Genomic DNA, 19,765 nt, shown 5'->3' on the forward strand with positions numbered 1-19,765 from the left:
ATTTATTTATTCTACAACCTCAGGAGAATTCTGTGGGTTCCTTCAGCAAAAGAGCTTCTTCGAGTGTTTTACATTTTACTTTTGGATCAGGTTTGACCTCTGGATGGCTGTGTGTTTGCACCACCTCGTCTGGAGTGTCCCTGAGCTTCCTGTTCTGCCTTGCCCACATTTATGTGAGACTTACGTCATGGCCATTGTGCATTACATATTCAGCATCTTGTATTCATTGTCCTATGGGAGAAATTTTCAAAATTTAGTGCAACTTTCTCTTTCTGGGTCTTTTCTTCTTTCTCTTATTATATTATCTTTGTTGTACCTAAGCCGTTTGTTCAGTGTCCTGAGATTACCAGAATGCTGGGGTCTTTTTCTTAGAGGAGAAAGTTGGTACTGGGAAAAGAGGCACACTAATATGAACTGGCCCCGGGTCTGCTATATCTCTGTTCCACACAGACAATGTGTATGTGCTCGCTCTGCTATCCTGGAGCCTCTCGGATTTCCTTCCGTGGTGAATGGGAAGGGAACTTGAGGCTTTACTGGAATGAAATGATAAAAAGTAACTCAAAATGGCCGATTCCATAGCTATGCCAGTGGTGAACATATTTTTAATCTAAGTTATCTCTACTTAATAGAGAACACTTGTCTTGATCTCTTCCTCTATCTTGACTGTCTCTTCCTCTTCCTCTTCCTCCCCATCCACATCTTTGTCCACAGAGGGCTTTCTCTGTAGCTAGCCATTGTGAAACCTTATGTTTAGTGACTGTCATTTTCTATTAAGTATGTATATAACAAAGATTTCCCCTAAACCCTACAATCTTTCAGCCTAATCCTTTCCTTTGAGAGAACTGAATTCTACTTCAACTGTTTTACATAATGTGAGTGATAATTTATTTGTTGATTTATTGAGATACAGTGTAATGTATTCATTATGAATGAGAGCACAAGTATGTTCACATCTTGGTTCTGCTAATCCCCCGCTGTGAACCTGGGGCTTAACAATTTTAAATTTGTGTGCCTCAGTTTTCTGGTCTTCAGGTAGAGATAATAATAGTATCTCCCTCAAGGTTTGAGAAGATTAGGTGAATTAATCCACATAAAATACTTGAAATATACTTGACATATGATAAGCACTTTAGTGGCTGTTAACTGTTATCATTACTAATACATTCAATAATGGTTATTATTTACTAAATATGGTGTATAGGCTCTGAAGAACCATTTTCTGATTTAGTTTTTAACACCTATGAAAGCAGTACTATTATTAATATCATTTTATAGATGAGGAAAATAGAGGCTTAAAAAATAATGTGTAAGAGTTTTATTTATCAATAAGCAATTTAAACCCACACTCCAGTCCAGGTCTGTGTACCCCTCAAGTTCTGACGATGGCATAATCGTGCTTTGCCAGGGTGCAAGTGCCTTATTCATCCTAGATGTTCAATGAAGAAGATTGAGTCAACTACCCAGGGCTTCCAGTGATTTATCTCTCTGCCCTTCCTCATTAGTCAGTCACCAATGAAAACTTACAGAATATACATTCCCAGCAATGTGCTAGACCTGAGAGAGAAATATAAACCCTCAAGTAATTTACAGCAATGTTTTTCAACCTCCAGTCAAATCATACACCCGATAATTATCTATAATTATCATACAACATCAGAGTAGTTAACTTTTTTATGGGCTGGCACCAGTCCGTGGACCGGCGATGGAAGAACACTGACTTACAGTCCCATCGGGGGAAGTAAGGCTTCTCAAATATGCAAAAGATTTTAGAGAAAATTGGGAGTTCACATACTGTGTGGTAGGGTTTAGAACCATAAGGCTGTAACAAAATCGGAGAAGGCAAAAATAAGTAAGATAACTTACTTATTACTTATAATAAATGATACTTAAAATTTTTATATTGATGAGTATTTTGTTGGTATGAGTAGAATTTAAAACCAGTCAATCTATGTTTAATGGACATCACCTGTGATCACATATGTTAAGCCTGATTTCAAGATATACAAAAAAATAGGAAAAGAGACACAAGCTTGGAGTTCAGATGCAGAATGACACTGGTCAGTTTGGAGGAAGAAAGGGTCATCAGCAGCTGGAACTGACAGGCAAGTTTCCAGAAAGAAGGATGTGGAGAGCGGGGCTTTGCAGGGACGCAGTGGACACTGGACAGCATCACAGTTGGGATCCCCAGTTGAGGGGCCGGTCTGGTTAGAACTATATAGGTTGGGAACGAGTGAGAAAATGGTTGGGTAGATTATTAATGACAGGCACTACCTTGTGAAGCCTTTTATGACTAAAACATAGTTACTGAGTACCTACTTTTGTCAATGAGTCCCTTCCATTTTTACTGTTAGAAAAAATGTTTTCTTTAATGCTCTTAGAGAGGATCTTTCTAGTACAGCAAAGAAAACAACTCTGTAGAATTAGTCACCAGATCTCCCCAGTAACCAAGAGCAAGATTTCGTTTCACAAAGGCCCTGGGAATCTCGGCTTGCTCAGCATGGGACTTCAGCCTTCTCGAGGGGTGGGGCCGAAAGTGCAGGATCTGGCCACGGAGACTTCATCTGGTGAGACGGGAGCTCTCTCGAAACTTATACTTTACCTGGAAGAAATTTTCAGTAACTCCTTGAGTTGCTCCTTTGAGCAAGTTCTTCCTTGTGTGTCACTCCAATTAAGCAGTGTGGTATGTGACTCATCTTTGGACAGGGAGTTGGATGACGGGATTCAAGTCTCTTTTAGGTCCCTGACTTCTGTGTGATCCTTGGTGTCACTTTTCTCAAGTGTGAAATGAGACAGTTTAGAAGGGATTTGTAATTTGTACAGCAAAGCCCAGGTGTGCATGGCAGGCCAACCGTGTAGTCCACAAAGCCTAAATATTATATGGTTTTATTAAAAAGTATGTGAGAGCATAGATTCATTGTGGCATCGAGAGCATGGAGGGCAAGTGGGTCACTTGCCAAATGCTGCTCTTGCTTTACAGAGTTCAACTGCTTAAACAGGAGGCGGGACAGTGAGATTACATTGCTTTGACAGCATGCACACAGCCAGCCGCTGATGTACTGATCTCTTCTTTTCTCTTCATCTGTGGCTTTTGAGGCAACGGTCTTCTCATCTAGACAAACTAGAGCAGGTCCAAGGAAGAGTGACCACCACGTTGGAGAAGCAAATGTGTCCTTGGAGGCACAGTTGACAATGTTGATACAGTTCTGTGCTGGGTAAGAGGCTGGGATAAAAGTCTCTTAAAATCAGTTATCTCCTTCTTTGAGATATGTTTCAAAACAAGACTGTTTAATTTTTGCTTTGGAACCCAACACATCATGTGAAAACCTAGCCCCCTTCCTTATATAATTAGTTCATTTTTGTAGCTCCTAATTTGTCCTGAGATGTAATAGATAATCAAAGTTCATGTGTATAACCAAGTGGATCTTGAGTTTTCGGATTGTTTCTCCTAGGTGATAGAGATGTACAGATAGCTTCTCTACCTGTGGTAATGGAATTTAATTAATTGCATTTATCATCTGAGGTACACATTTTAATATGAGTTTTAAAAAATTTAATTTCAGGTTGAATTTATCAAAGTTGAGGGAAACTCTTAGAAATGTCATGAGTTCTCTCAGTATCTGAAATCCTAAATAGGTTATCTAGTTCAATTCTTTTTCTCTTTTGTTTCTTCTGGATTAAGTTCACTTTAAAAAATACTCTTTATGACTAATGAGTTGGTATATTTTCATGTTAGTTTATTGCAGATGGTTGGTAGCTCTAGCAATTGAGTCATTGATTACACTAGTACTTTTGGTCAACTACTAGCTAGAGTCTTAGCATTGTTCTAGTTCTAATATTAGCATTGTACTACCACTGGAAATCAGAAAAGACCTTGGTCGTATTGACTTTACAATCTAGACTGTGCAAACTATGTATCATGTACAATGAAAGGAACTTTGGTACGTTAGTTATAATCTTTTTTATAGCTTTGGAAAATAAGTTTTTATTATTTTCTTTTTCCCCCTCCAGCTAAGAAAACTGAGGCTCAGAAAAATCAAACAACTTGTCCAAGGACACACATTTAAGAGGGATATAGCAGAGATTCAAATCTAGATCTTTCCCACTCCATAGCCATTCTTTCTCCTTCACTACGGTCTATTTTTGTTCTTGGTCATTGATTTTCAGACAGTGTAATTTAAGGAATTGTTTCACATGTAATATCAGAGCTCAAGTCTGAATTTTTGTAATTCTAGTCTGAATCTATTTTCTGCATGATTTTGTCAATAGTACCTTACTCAAATTCATAGAAGAAAAATTGGTTTGAAGGGTGGTTTTTAAATTTCTTTTTTAATTGAATTTATTAAGGTGACATTGCTTAATAAAATTGTGTAGGTTACAGTTGTATAATTCTATAATACATCTGTGTATTGTATTGTGTATTCATCACCCAGGAATGGTTATTTATCTCCTTGGAACTGAACTTGATTTCTAAAACCTTCTAGATGCAAATGTTTTTTCTGCAACTGTTTGCAGTGATTTTTTTTAAAAATATGTATTTAAAATCTAAATCACAATTTTTCTGTTTATGAGCTGATCTATATTTTATATACAGTATGAACTCTTATTTTTGCTGGTTTGTTTTTCTAGATTTAATAACCACCAAATAAATATTGCTGATTGTCTTATATTCTTTCAGATTCGATGGGAACTTCAATACCAATGTATCTAGAACAATTAGTTGTGATCGACTTTCTACGACTGTTAATAGCCGAGCCTTCAATCCAGGACGAGACTTAAATTCAGGTCAGTGATCTTTCAGTTTCATAAAAGTAAATTGTGTTGCACCACGTTCAAGCATATGAATAAATGTATTGCTTTAGACATTTTCCTTTGGGTTTTAAAGAAAAATATACATTTAAAATAGGATATTTCTTTTTTTTTTTTTTTTTTTTTGTATTTTTCCGAAGTTGGAAATGGGGAGGCAGTCAGACTCCCACACACGCCCGACCGGGATCCACCCAGCATGCCCACCAGGGGGTGATGCTCCGCCCATCTGGGGTGTTGCTCTGTTGCAACCAGAGCCATTCTAGCGCCTGAGGCAGAGGCCACAGAGCCATCCTCAGCGCCCGGGCCAACTTTGCTCCAGTGGAGCCTCGGCTGCGGGAGGGGAAGAGAGAGACAGAGAGGAAGGAGAGGGGGAGGGGTGGAGAAGCAGATGGGCGCTTTTCCTGTGTGCCCTGGCCGGGAATCGAACCTGGGACTCCTGCACACCAGGCCGACACTCTACCACTGAGCCAACCGGCCAGGGCAAAATAGGATATTTCTTGCTAGAAATTTTACATTCAGAAGAGGGTAAGGAAGAACATTGAGCTGGTCTATATATATAGCACATGCCAAGTACCTGGCCAGGCTCTTTAACCCATTATCTCATTTGTTAGGAGTATTATATTTGCTATTTTAAAGGTTATTTAGGAGACCCAGACCCAGTTATCTTTGCAATAGGAGGTGTTGAGTTTCATTTGTATTTCCTATTTATAATTTTGTAATTTGTTTTGGGGGGCATTTTGGAAGAATGATGAGGGTACTTTTCTACTAATTACCAGTGTAGTGATGTTTTAGGCTGAGTTTGAACTTTCTTCCTGGTCTCAGTGGAGCTCAGCTCTATGCAATAGTTACAACTGCGAGGATGCCTGTGCCGTATAACTTCAAAGTGACATACTTAGTGGTGGGATTCAAATACTTTAACAACCGGTTCTCTGCCCTAATGACCGTTTTATGCCTAAAAATCAATATACCGAAAGGCAGTTTATTATTTCACACAATTAATACTTAAATAAGAACAATAAAAGAGGTACACAAATCTAGATTATAAGAAAGAGTTTTAAAATATTAATGAAAAAATATTAAATAATACCTGACAAAAGAACAATACAAGTTGTCACCCCCTGGTTGTTCAGCACTTTTTCTCTTTACATTATATGTTTGTTTATTCAAGTAACAAACTTGAGGGAATTGAAATGTAGTATTTCATCAAAGGCATAATGAATTTTATGAAATGAATAAATAAATATTACAAGCATAGTCCGTCAAATTTTTTTCACCTATGGACGGAATGAACATTACTACGGGTGCTTAGAATACGCTGTTGCGTAGATGAACGTTAAAAAAAGAATAAGGAATGTAAATTTGTGATTTCCACATTGGGCAGCTGCCCAGGTGCCCACCTTAGAGAGAACCCAATTTCAAGTGTTGTTTTAACAACCAGTTTGCCAAACTCAACCAAAAATTCAGTATTGGTTCTGCCAAACTGGTGCAAACCAGTTGAATCCCACCACTGGACATACTGTCTCTACTTTCTTGCCCCAGAGTTTCAGTTTATATGTCTTACCCTTTTGTCTTGTTAAACACACTTGTTAATTGACAGACCTCAGATCCTAAAGATTTCAGCTTTTCAGAGCTGGAAGGGACTTTAGCTACACCTACCAGCCTGAATTCTTGGCCTTTACCAAGAAAGAATCAAAGTGTCCTAAGACTTCCTTTATTGCTAGAGAGATGAAGAATCTAATCTTTAAATATGAAGAACTGTATTTCCCAAATTCCAGGTCTCTTGCAGATATGTAAAACCCAAGAGAAAAGCCAGAGGACCTAAATATAAATATTTACATTTAGATGCCTTGTCCAGTCCTGGTCCAGGGAAGAATTGTAGTCTTTGGGACTTGTTTACACAAACTAGGTAATCTCTTAGGTCTGGGAAGATAGACCTGTAAGCTTTATGTTGCTTGAAGATCATAAAACTATAGCTAGCTAAGTGGCCCATCCTAAATCAGCCAGGCACCTATCCCTGGTCGACAAACTGCGGCTCGCGAGCCACATGCGGCTCTTTGGCCCCGTGAGTGTGGCTCTTCCACAAAAGACCACGTGCGGACGCTACCTCGATAAGGAATGTACTTACCTATATAGTTTCAGTTTAAAAAATTTGGCTCTCAAAAGAAATTTCAATCATTGTACTATTGATAATTTGGCTTTGTTGACTAATGAGTTTGCTGACCACTGGATGGATTCAGTTTTTTTTTTTTTTTTATATTGGTCTGAAAATCTAGAACCCTGGAGCAGGTGGGATTTCCTACTAGAAAGGATGCTGAATGAAAATAACTTGTATGGACCTGTGGTGGTGCAGTGGATAAAGCGTCGACCTGGAAATGCTGAGGTCGCCGGTTCGAAACCCTGGGCTTGCCTGGTCAAGGCACATATGGAAGTTGATGCTTCCTCCTCCTCCCCCCCTTCTCTCTCTGTCTGTCTCTCCTCTCTCTCTCTCCCTCTCTGTCTCTCTCTCTCTCCCTTTCTCTCTCCTCTCTAAAATGAATAAATAAAATTAAAAAAAAATAACTTATATGAAAAACCGTAATTGAAGACAGCACAGAAGGGCAGAGAATGGGCAGAGAAAATGAGTCGTGGAGGAGCCCATGCTGGCACAGCACTGAGCCGGAGCCTGAGGTCCACCGCAGTACCTAACCCTTCCCTTCACACGTGCACAGTCACACAGACGTGCTGCTCGGTCTGAAAACTTGAGGTTGAAATAGCAGTCTTTGAACAGGATCAGATTTAAATGTGTCCTAGAAATATACAATTTAATCGAACAATATGTGTAGTTAAAATTTTTACAATGCGTGTTAACTTGTGGGCTATTTGACTTAAGAAGAAAAAAAATCAGTGCTTCTTTATATCTATATAGAAGTTCTGGAAGGGCTCATTCATGAATGTTAATAGTTACCTCTTTTTGTGATGGAACTGTGGGCTATTTTTGCATCCTCATTTTCTTCATTTTAAACTAGGCATCCATTGCTTTATAATCAGGAGGAAATACAAGAAGAATGAGTTATAGACTACTTTCCAATGTACTTTTCGCTCCCTTCTGGTAGACAACGCCTTTAGTAACAAGTCTCTGCTGCTGTTAGCTCCTGTCTGGTGCTGAGGTCCTAGATGAAGCTCCATTACCCTGCTGCCTGTGTGTTGGGGACAGTAAGAAGGGAAGGCAGTGGCAGACTCAGGGTGGTGCAGGCGCACCTTTGAGCCAGAAGGATGCTCCCCTGCCTGGGTCACTAACCTCAGTGAACCAGACCTGGGAGGATCTGGAAGCTGCTGCAGACAGGCGTGGCTATATCCTCATTGCCTTATTTTATATCTGTTTCTAATAATGAACACATTGTTGAGCTCTTTCTCCATCATTAATAGTCGTATTATTGTGCCTTTTTCTTAGTGACTACCAAAGCCTTTCGTTCTGCCAGGTAATTAATGGCCTTCCACCTACTAACTAGAATGAATAAGTATAGTAGAAATTCATTCAACAAATATTTACTAATCATCTTCTATGTGGCAAACACTCTCCCTTGAGTTTTGATAAGGAGGAGGGTGGTGAGGGTGGAGGTGCATAGTTAATGGTCAAATGTTGAATTTTGCTACTTCTAAGAGCACATCTCAAGTATAACGTAGCACGTAACAAGAGTTGTTCTCGGCACAGTCGATGTAGCTAGATTTACAAGCAGCTTTTGGCATTCTTCAGGTATTTGAGAGCTGATTTGCTTGTATGTCAAGGTTGTGACATTCTACCAGGCGGTGGCTGCATCCCAAAGTCCACATTCTCGGGCAATCATTTGTAACAGGAGAGGAGTGGTAGATGGTGAAGGGTGACCTCAGAGCTCCTTCGTTTCCTCCTCTCTGGCTCACGCCCCTTTCGGAGCAGAATTAATGCACTTCACCAGCTATCACATGTCTGATGTTTACATCTGTAAGATGTCCAGCCTCGGGCTCCTTCAGACAGCATATAATCCATCAGTGAGTCCCTAATTGATAACACAGTTTCAGGTTGCCTTTCAGACTAGCTGGAAACAGACTCACATAAATTGTAAACGATTCTTAAGTTCATGTATCCAAAACTAGGTCATGTGTCCATCCATCCAACACACATGTGTATTCTTTCTTTTAAAGCCACTTCTGCCAGATCTCTATTTTCTAAATTGACTCCTTGTCCCTGATTCCATTCAAATAACAAATGTTTGACGGTGCACGTGTTACATTACGGTGCCAGTCATGCTTTGTTCAGGCTCTCTCCTGCTTTTATCCCTAGTTTCTCACTTTATCTCTCTCTTTTTTTTTTTTCTTCAAAATTCCTGCTGAGCTACTTTCTTGTGCGAAGCCTGATCCCCAAAGAGAGTTTATTTGAAGAGTCCAAGGAAAGTTGCCTCTTGCTCTCTAGAGTTATACAATTGAGGGAAGAGTAGAACTGGGAGTTTGTCTTTCTCAGCAAAAGCAAAAGTGTCTGGACTTTCTTTTTGTGTTGGATTTAAAGAACATTTGAAGTTGCAAAGTTTGATCTTGGAAGCATTGCAGTCTTCATTGAGAAATGAGATTCATGGGGTGTACGGGGCATTTGTAAGTCGTGTGACAGCAGGAGATATGGGTGGGCGCTGCAGGCTGTACTGGTTTCGGTGACTTCCTCACTTCTTTCTGTGAATGACAAAGATTGGCTCTGTACTGTAGGTTCCTCTCTTTTCTTTAAAATAGTATGAAAATTATCTGTTAGATATGCAAACACCAATGCAGCGAAAAGCTACATTCTACCTAAAAACTTTAAAGAATAAAAATCAGCCAAACTAAGAATTTGTGGTTTGTTTTTACCCCAGCTTCATGATTGCATTAGGGTCATAGAAGATGTGGTAACTATTTATATAATAGCTAAAAATGACTCAGTCACTTAGAAATCCAGATTTCTCAGTGTGTGATTCAGTTTCCATTCATACGTGTATATGTGTGTATGATATATACACACATGTCTAAACTTAACTACACAGAGGGCCCTTCACCTTGATTCCCTTTCAAGCTCTATTCCTGTACTGCAAACTCTTTTGAGCCTGAGCAGGCGCAGTGGATACAGCATCAACCTGGGACCCAGGTTCGAAACCCTAAGGTCACTGACTTGAGTGCGGGCTCACCAGCTTGAGCGTGGGGTCACTGGCTTGAGTGTGGGATCATAGACATGACCCCCTGGTCACTGACTTGAGCCCAAAGGTCACTGGCTTGAAGCCTGAGATTGTTGGCTTGAGCAAGGGGTCACTGGCTTGGCTGGAGCCCCCGATCAAGGCACATATGAGAAAACAATCAATGAACAACTAAGGTGCCCGCAACTATGAGTTGATGCTTCTCATCTCTCTCCCTTTCTGTCTGTCCCTGTCTGTACCCCTCTCTCTCTTTCTCTCAAAAAGAAAGAATAATAACTATTTCTAGTCTAGTCGTAGAGTTTCTCACAGCAACTCTATTATACTGATTTCACAAGACTATTTGCCACATATTTTCTCATAGATATAATGTCTCTTAACATACATGATCATAATGCATACAGCCTTTTTTTAACTTAGCAAATGTATGGGAACATTCTTTTGTGCATATGTGAATAAATATACTTCTCTATCATTGGAGTAGTGACAATGTCATAGTGTTAAATTAATGCCTCTACTCCATTTCAACATTTAGAATGTCCCAATTTTTCACTATATCATTGCTCCCTTGAAGGATTTCAAATGATACTTCCACAGTGTTCCTTGACTGCTGTGTGGCAGTTGAAATGTAAACATCCCACTCCCATTCTCCAGTTTCCATTTATCCTCTGTTCAGCCCCTTTCTGTTCTCCTCGGGCTCCTTTTCCATTATTCTGTCCCGAAGGGTCAGTGTCTCCACTGTTCTCCCTCACTAAGTTTTATCTCCCTGAATGTTCTCAATTTGGCTAGTTCCTCGACTCCCACTGCATGCTGCTGAATTCCAGATCTTCATCTCCATCCATGACCTATTTCTGAGTTTATTTAACATGTAACCAACTACTGGACGCACACCTGTCTATAATTCTCCTGCAGTGACCTCAAAAAATTAAACAATCAAAACACAAACATTCCTCTAAATGTATTTTCCCATCTGGTTCACTATCTCCATTGCCGGTACCCCCATCCTGGTTACCTGGGGAGTTCTCCTCGTCTTTTCCATTCAGCGCAGGTTTAATGTAACAGTTTTGACTTAAGTCAGTGACCAGATAAAAGCATGAGTGAATGAATACTTGTCAGGTATCTACTGTGTACGAGATACTTCAATAAGCATTTACCTGTGGGTTCTCTTCCAGCTCGTCACACCAACATGTGAAATAGGTTTTATCATCCCCTCTTCATTAAGGGGGAAACTTGGCTCAGATTTTGTATAGTTCACAGATTTGTCTTGAATCTCCTTTGTTTTCTCCACTTCGAATGCCACAAACTTCGGTCTTCATTGCCTTTCTAGAAGAATAATTAATGTAGAAATATCCCAAAAGGTTTCCCTGTTTCTCTTATCTCTTTTTTCAACATATCCTGCATACTGTAGGTATTTTGGAAATACCTGCTCTGTAACTCCACATTTCAAAAACCTCTGGTGGCTCCTCTCTACCTCTAAGACAAAGGGGGAGGCCTTTCAACTTCATCTTCTGCCCCTGTTTCTTCCTTAAGCACTCTGAGCTCTACCCTCAGGGAATCACCTTCGTTTCTTCAAATCACCAGTCTATCACTTCTCCATACTTTTGTTCATATTATTCTTTCATCCTAGGCTACAATGCCTGCCTTCTCTGACTTTCACAATATTACTCATTCCTTGGGGCCCAACTTCTTATAGGTAAGAATTCCTTGTCTGTTGTAGCTTGTTGGGTTTGCCAGGAGGCAGACTCACACACAGCTGGGGGCCGGGAAGCCTATGAGGAAAGGGAAGGAAGCAGGAATGAGCAGTGGAAGAAAGGGGCTGAGAGACAGTCTCAGTGGAGTCCTCGTCTACCACCAGCAGAGCCTAGAGGCTGGGGTGGCCCTGTCAGAATTGTGCAAGCCCTGTTTCAACTCTTCCTTATTACTTTACTCTACTGCTCATTCTTATTATAGAATTTTAATTTTTATATGGGACATCTACTTGCCACTCTGCTCTAGTTAGTTTATTTTTTGTGTGCCTGCTGCTCAATCCAGTACACAGTAAATGCTTATTGAATAAATGAATGAATGAAATAAACTAGGATTTTCTTTTTGAGTGTGTTACCTCATTTTTATCAAGGAATAACCAAGTCTTTGAAGGACCTCAGTGAAGGAGGAAATGTGGTTGTGCTTTGCTGTAAGGTAGCACTAGTTTCCTTAGCGTAGCAGCAAGTCAGCACGCGTGAATAAATGGCTCAGCTACGCAGGGTGACCCAGACTGTGCCAGTGGACAAGGTTATTCACGTGAATGAAATTAAGTGTGCTGAGTCCAAACACGCAATGTACTCTAGAAAAATCCATCCATCGCTTCTTAGTACCTCCTAAACCATTTTATACTTTGTCTTACTCTTACCATGGAGACCCAAGAAAGTGTCCACTCTATCTTAGGTGAGAAACAGGCACAGAGAAGTTAACTAATCTATGTAAAGTCGGACAGAAAATTGTCAATATTGACATATGACTCAACATTGTGTCCTGACTCCTCATTCAGTGGCCTCCCTACAATAGACTGCTTAAGATGAAGAGCTACATCTCCACTGCGTTTTGCCTACTGATGCTTGAAGCTTTTTATATCTAAAGCCAAACTTAGAATCTTCTCTCTTCCTACCCAAACCTTCTCCTTGGCTCATGTTTCCTATATCAGTTAATAGTGGCCTTGTACTTTTCTCCAAAGTTTGAGACCCAGAAGCAACCCTAACTCCTCCCTCTCATTCCTTTATAAAGTGCTTCTCTCATTTGACAGCTGTGCGATCGCATAGCACTTGATGGCAGACATCAAGATGATTAAGACAGAGTTCTGCCTGACCAGGTGGTGGCGCAGTGGATAGAGCGTCGGACTGGGATGCGGAAGGACCCAGGTTCGAGACCCCGAGGTCGCCAGCTTGAGCGCGGGCTCATCTGGCTTGAGCAAAGAGCTCACCAGCTTGGACCCAAGGTTGCTGGCTCCAGCAGGGGGTTACTCGGTCTGCTGAAGGCCCACGGTCAAGGCACATGTGAGAAAGCAATCAATGAACAACTAAGAAGTCGCAACGCGCAACGAGAAACTGATGATTGATGCTTCTCATCTCTCTCCGTTCCTGTCTGTCTGTCCCTGTCTATCTCTGCCTCTGTAAAAAATAATAATAAAGAATCTTTCAAAAAAAAAAAAAAAAAAAGACAGAGTTCTACCCTCGGAGAGCTCATAACCAAGTCGCGCATGTGTGTGTGCTGGGGGAATGGGGAGGAGGAGGAAAATCAACACTCAAGTACAGTGACAATTCATGCTAAGTGCTGTTGTGATGAAGATGAGCCATGGCACTTGACCCAGATTGTGAGGTTGAGCTGTGTCTTTTTTTTCTTTTCTTTTTTTCTTTGATTTGAGAGGGGGTTGGAGAGAGAGAGGGAGAAGGAGAGAGAGAGAGAGAGAGAAGCATCAACTTGTTTCACTTAGTTCCATTTAGTTGTGTACTTATTGATTGCTTCTCACAGGTACCCATACTGGGGGTAGAACCCACAACCTCCAGCGCATCAGGTCGATGTTTTATCCACTGAGCCCCCTGGCCAAGGCCAGTTGAGCTGTGTCTTCACAGACAATAGGATTTATCCAGGTTACATGCTTGTGGCAAGGACATTTCCCATTTCATAATCTGTAAAAAGTGCAGACAGCACGGATTGCTGTGTAAGAGGAAGTAACAGAAAATTAAGATAGTGCTAAGCCAGATTTTAATGGGCCTTCTGTCCGTCAGTCTGAAGAGTTTTGTTTAGGGTTTGGTTTTATGTTTAGCTTGAAGGCAGCCTGCTGACAGACTTTAAGCAGGGAAGACGAGAGAGCTTTGTGGGGAATGGGTGGAAATGTCGTAGGCCTGGAAGGAGAAAACGGGGTGGACTATTAAAGGTCACCCAAGAGTGGTGGGGTGGTGGGGAGAGGCTGCGGCAGAAGCAGAATGGCCGGGCGGGGAGGGGTGGGAATCAGTGTCCACGACTCTGCTAAGTTGCTTGGCTGAGAAGAGGAGAAAGGTCGCTGATAATTTAGAAGGAGGTCAGGTAGAGGAAGCCTTCGTTTTATTGTTACTGCTGCTGCTAATAGTTTTGTTTGTTTGTTTGTTTGTTTGTTTGTTTTGTTTTTAAGGCTATTAGCAGAGAGACAGTATAGAAAGAAAGTGAAACTAAGGAAACAGGACAGTGACATTTAATGTCTTGGTTCACATGTCCCAAACCTGAGTGAGCATCAGAGTCACCTTGGAGTGCTTTGTCAGAAATACCTGTCTTTTGGCCCCCAGCTCAGACAGGTAAACCAGGATGCTGGCCTGGTAAATCTTGGGAATCTGTAGGTTTCCGAGCTGATTGTGAGGATCACTCAGGCTTGAGAACACCATTCTTGTTGTCTCTTACTCCTTCCATGAGTGTCTGAAGGTTGCCTGGACCTTTGAGTCCTTTGGGAGTGACCTGCTAGAAAGGAAGAGGGTAGAGCAGTAGAGCCTATACTGATTTTGGATTGCCCAAGAAGTTGACTCTGGATTCGGAGCCCAAGACAAGGCTATCTCAGCTGAATCGAGGACTGCATGGACTGGTTATTTTGCATTATGGAGTTAGCCTAGAACAGACATGGCAAGCTTGGAACAGAACCAGAGATGTGAGGATGTTCTCCACTTAGTGTTATACTAAAATAAATCCAGTGAGATTGGTGGGTCAAACATCATTAGTATGATTTTGGCAATGGGCTTTAGCTAGCATAATCAGTGTAATGGAAAAAAATCACTGGGCTATAGGTTCTGGATTCATTCAGCTCAGAGCTCAAGTCACTCTTGCCTTCCTGAGTCAGAATATTCTTAACTATATAATGGGAGCAATAATATCTCTTTGGTGGCCCTCCATTTCCTGGTTCTTGCTAGCTGCCTGAATAATAGATAAAGCCTACCTCATAGGATTCTTGTAAAAATTAACTGAGATACTATATAATATAATGAAAGACTCAGGCCTGACCTGTGGTGGCACAGTGGATAAAGCAGGGGTAGTGAACCTTTTTATACCTTCCGCCCACTTCTGTGTCTCTGTTAGGAGGTAAATTTTCTAACCGCCCACCGGTTCCACAGTAATGGTGATTTATAAAGTAGGGGAGTAACTTTACTTTATACAATTTATAAAGCAGAGTTACAGCAAGTTAAAGCATATAATAATAATTACTTACCAAGTACTTTATGTCATATTTTCGCTAATTTTGGCAGAATAAATCTTTATAAAACAACTTACTATAGTTAAATCTATCTTTTTATTTATACTTTGGTTGCTCCACTACCGCCCAGCATGAAAGCTGGAATGCCCACTAGTGGGCGGTAGGGACCAGGTTGACTACCACTGGAATAAAGTGTCAACCTGGAACACTGAGGTCACTGGTTCAAAACTCTAGGTTTGCCCAGTCAAGGCACATATGAGATGCAATCAGTTAACAACTGAAGTGAAGCAACTATGATCTCGCTCCCTCTCTCTCTAAAATTAATAACTAAAACCTTCTTTAAAAAGAAAAGAAAGGCTCGGTACATGGTTAAATGCTCCCTCTGTGTACCACTTCTGGAGCAACATAAACAGTGTCTGGGGGTCCATGAAATACAGCCTCTCCTGAATACATGGTAAAGTGGTACTCAGAATGGGAGTGAGGAGCAGGAATTGGAAAGATGTGATAGGGTATATGATGCCAGAAATTTTGTTAGGAGTCTTAAGAATGTTAATTTATTTAATACCTCTCCAAAAAGATGTCTGTGGCACAGACTATGACTGAAAGGTGCCGTATAATTTCTGGTCTGTTGGGGAAGTAGGTGTGTTTTTATATGTCTGCAACTTTGTGTATTTAGGACAGCTCTTGTATTTTGTATTTGGTCAACTGTGGGAGGTAGATAGCTTTGGGTGTTTTGCTTGGTGGTGTTGGCGCTGGGCGTCAGAAAGTCCAGAGGTGGGAGGGAGCACAAACCGTCTCTTACAGAGCATTTGCCTTTTGTCCCTGCCCCAGTGGACAATATTGTTGAGAAAAACAAAAGTTACAGCCCAACTACAAGTGGTTTGTAATCTGTCTCTTTCTTATCAGCCTGGGGATTTTAAACATTAAAGACGGTAGGCAAGAGTTTGGGAACATTGTTGGTTTTGTTTATACTGAAGAGGTCAATGACTCTAGAACAGATTCAATGTAGATGGTGAAATTGGAAGGTTACTTGGGGGCCATGGAATCTGGGACCCATATGTCAGAATCATGCACAGTTTAGTGCACTGTTTGCAGGCAGATCTTGAGACTGAATAAATAGGAGTTGTAAAGAACACCGAAAAGGCGAAAGGTATGATTTTAGCTGCTTTTCTGGTAACAGTTTGGGTGTTATAGTTGAAGGAAAAAATGCCAGTGGGTATCACAGAATTGTCCGTGCTTAGAATTAACATAGGAACTATAAGAGAGTTTATTGAAGGGTAGGCAGAGGGGAATGGAGGAGTAGTTTGCCTTTAAAGGGCAAGGTGCCAGTGCAGTGTTGGTGGTATAGTGGTGAGCATAGCTGCCTTCCAAAGGGCAAGGTGCCTTCATAGGTAGTTCTTCATTATTTAAACGCCAATGTTAAGAGTTTCTCCATCTTTCTCATTAAGTATTTTTTGATATTGTTTAGGTGGTTTATTTGTTGTTTGTTTTTAATTCAGTGAGTGGAGGGGAGGCAAAGAGACAGATTTTGCATGCTCCCCGACTAGGATCCACCCGGCAAGCCCACTAAGGGCGATACTCTGCCTGTCTGGGGTGTTGCTCTGTTACTCAGCAACCGAGCTCTTCTTAGCATCTGAGGTAGAGGCCATGAAACCATCCTCAGTGCCCAGAGCCAACTCACTCCAATTGAGCCATGACTGCAGGAGGGGAAGAGAGAGACAGAGACAGAGAGAGAGAAGTGAGAGGGGGTGAGGTGAAGAAAACAGATGGTCGCTTTTCCTGTGTGCCCTGACCAGGAATCAAACCCAGGATATCCACATGCCGAACCCCCGCTCTACCACTGAGCTAACCAGCCAGGGCCTGTTGGGACATTTTGTTTAGCCTCAGATTACTATTAGTATCTTGTAGTGCTGAGCTACAGCTCCTTAGTCAAGCTCCTCCTTTTTTTCTTCTTCTTTTTTTTTGCATCAAGTTGCTGAAACCCAATCAGAAATTTGCTTTTTCTATTTGTAAATCTGTGTACTTCCCTCCTGTTGGCCTTTATTTTTTGCCCTCATAATGCTTTTCTCTTTTGGTTTCTAAAGAGGGTCTTTGGGAGTACCTTGTCCAGATCCATTACTTTACAGATGAGGGAATTGGGAGGACACAGGTAAGAGCCTAGACCAAGATCATCATTCGCTAATTCACTCAGCAAGTACTGACTAAGTGCTTCCTAAAACCCAGGCTTGTGCCAGTAGACTAGAAATGTGCTGAGCAAACCTGACTTGGCTGCTGCCTTCAGGGAGTTTACAGCTCCTCAGCATGCAAGACACAGATCAAATACCTTCCAAAATAAATACAACGAGCTCTACCCGTATTTTGCTGTGAAGGAAAACACGGGGTGCTTGTTTTAAAATTTTTATTAATTTTCATTTATTGTGTTAACATGGATTGAAGTGTCCCACTGAATATAACACCCTCACCCCCAACCACATGCCCCCCATTATCTCCCTTTGTCCCCCTCCTGCTAACTCCCTCCCCCCTTCCCTCTGGGACTTGCTGTCCTGTTATCTGTATCTATGTGTTATGTATAGATAATTTCACTAATCTCTTCACCTTCTCTGATCCCATCCCCTCATCCCCCTCCCCTCTGACAGCTGTCCCTCTGCTCCCCATGACCCCGCCTCTGCCTCCATCCGTTCCTCAGTTCACCATGTTCATTAACTCTACATATAAGTGAGATCATACAGTGTGTCCGTAAAGTCATGGTGTACTTTTGACCGGTCACAGAAAAGCAACAAAAGACTATAGAAATGTGAAATCTGCACCAAATGAAAGGAAAACCCTCCCAGTTTCTGTAGGATGATGTGGCAGCATGTGCGCATGCGCAGATGATGACGTAACACCGTGTGTACAGCGGAGCAGCCCACGGCCATGCCAGTGGAGATGTGGACGGTACAGAGGAAAGTTCAGTGTGTTCTGTGGCTCACTAAATTCGGATCCGTGACCAAAGTGCAACGTGAATATGGGCGCGTTTAGAACGAAGTGCCACCACATAGGAATAACATTACTCGGTGGGATAAGCAATTGAAGGAAACCGACAGTTTGGTGGAGAAACCCCGTTCTGGTAGGCCATCAGTCAGTGACGAGTCTGTAGAGGCTATATGGGATAGCTACCTAAGGAGCCCTAAAAATTCTGTGCATGAGCCCACATCGAACTGCACTGAATAGGTATGAAACTGGGAGATTTTTCCTTTCATTTGGTGCAGATTTCACATTTCTATCGTCTTTTGTTGCTTTCCTGTGACGGATCAAAAGTGCACCATGACTTTACGAACACACTGTATAATATTTGTCTTGCTCTGCCTGGGTTATTTCACTTAGCATAATAATCTCCAGGTCCATCCATGCCTTACAAAAGATAAGATTACGTTTTTTAATGGCTGCATATTATTCCACTGTGTATATGTACCACAGCTTTTTTGTCCACCTCGGACACTTGGGCTGGTTCCAGATCTTGGCTATTGTAAATAACGCTGCAATAAACATGAGGGTGTGTATCTCCTTTTGAATTCGTGTTTTGGGATTCTTAGGATATATTCCTAAAATTGGGTTAGTTGGGTCAAAAGGCAGTTTTATTTTTAATTTTTTTGAGGAAATGCCATACTGTTTTCCACAACAGCTGCACAAGTCTGCGTTTTCACCAGCAGTGCAGGAGGGTTCCCTTTTCTCCACATTCTTCCCAGGACTTGTTATTTGTTGATTTGTTAATGAGCGCCATGCTGACAGGTGTGAGGTCATATCTCATTGTGGTTTTAATTTGCATTTCTCTAATGATTAGTGATGCTGAACATTTTTTCATATGCCTATTGGCCATGTGTATGTCCTCTTTGGAGAAGTATCTATTCAGTTCCTTTGCCCATTTTTTAATTGGATTGTTTACCTTTCTGGTGCTGAGTTTTAGAAGTTCTTCATAAATTTTGGTTATTAACCCCTCATCAGATGTATTGACGAATATATTCTCCCATTGTGTGGGTTGTCTTTTTATTTTATTAATGGTGTCTTTTGCTGTGCAAAAGCTTTTTAGTTTGATATAGTCTCCCATTTGTTTATTTTGTCCTTATTTCACTTGCCCATGGAGATGTATTAGCAAAAATATTGCTACAAGAGATATCGGAGAGTTTACTGCCTGTTATCTTCCAAGATGTTTATGGTTTCACGACTTATATTTAAGTTTTTTATCCATTTTGAGATGTTTTTGTGAATGTTGTAGGTTGATGGTCTAGTTTCATTTTTTTACAGGTAGCTGTCCAATTTTCCCAACACTATTTATTAAAGAGACTATCTTTACTCCATTGTATACTCTTGTTTTCTTTGTCAAATATTAATTGACCATTAAGGCATGGGTTTGTTTCTGGGTTCTCTGTTCTATTCCCTTGATCTGTATGCCTGTTTTGAGTACAATGGCCTTGTAGCATAACTCGATATCAGGAAGTGTGATACCTCCCACTTTGTTCTTCATTTTCAAGATTGCTGAGGCTATTTGGGTTTCTTTTTGGTTCCATATACGTTTTTGAAGTATTTTTTCTAGATCTGTGAAGTATGCCATTGACATTTTAATAGGAAT

The 19,765-nt window shown here is 41.0% G+C and overlaps 1 protein-coding gene across 1 annotated transcript in view; it reads left to right on the forward strand.

Annotated features, from left to right (window-relative positions):
• Window positions 1-19,765, forward strand: part of CACHD1 (cache domain containing 1) — a 269,698-nt gene that overhangs the window by 172,958 nt on the left and 76,975 nt on the right. The window contains exon 4 of the mRNA XM_066376473.1: window positions 4,676-4,782. Within this exon, the coding sequence (XP_066232570.1) occupies window positions 4,676-4,782 (107 nt within the window). The remainder of the gene's footprint in view (window positions 1-4,675; window positions 4,783-19,765) is intronic.

This window comes from Saccopteryx leptura, chromosome 3 (genome assembly GCF_036850995.1).
Source record: "Saccopteryx leptura isolate mSacLep1 chromosome 3, mSacLep1_pri_phased_curated, whole genome shotgun sequence".
In the NCBI taxonomy this organism is placed as follows: Eukaryota; Metazoa; Chordata; class Mammalia; order Chiroptera; family Emballonuridae; genus Saccopteryx; species Saccopteryx leptura.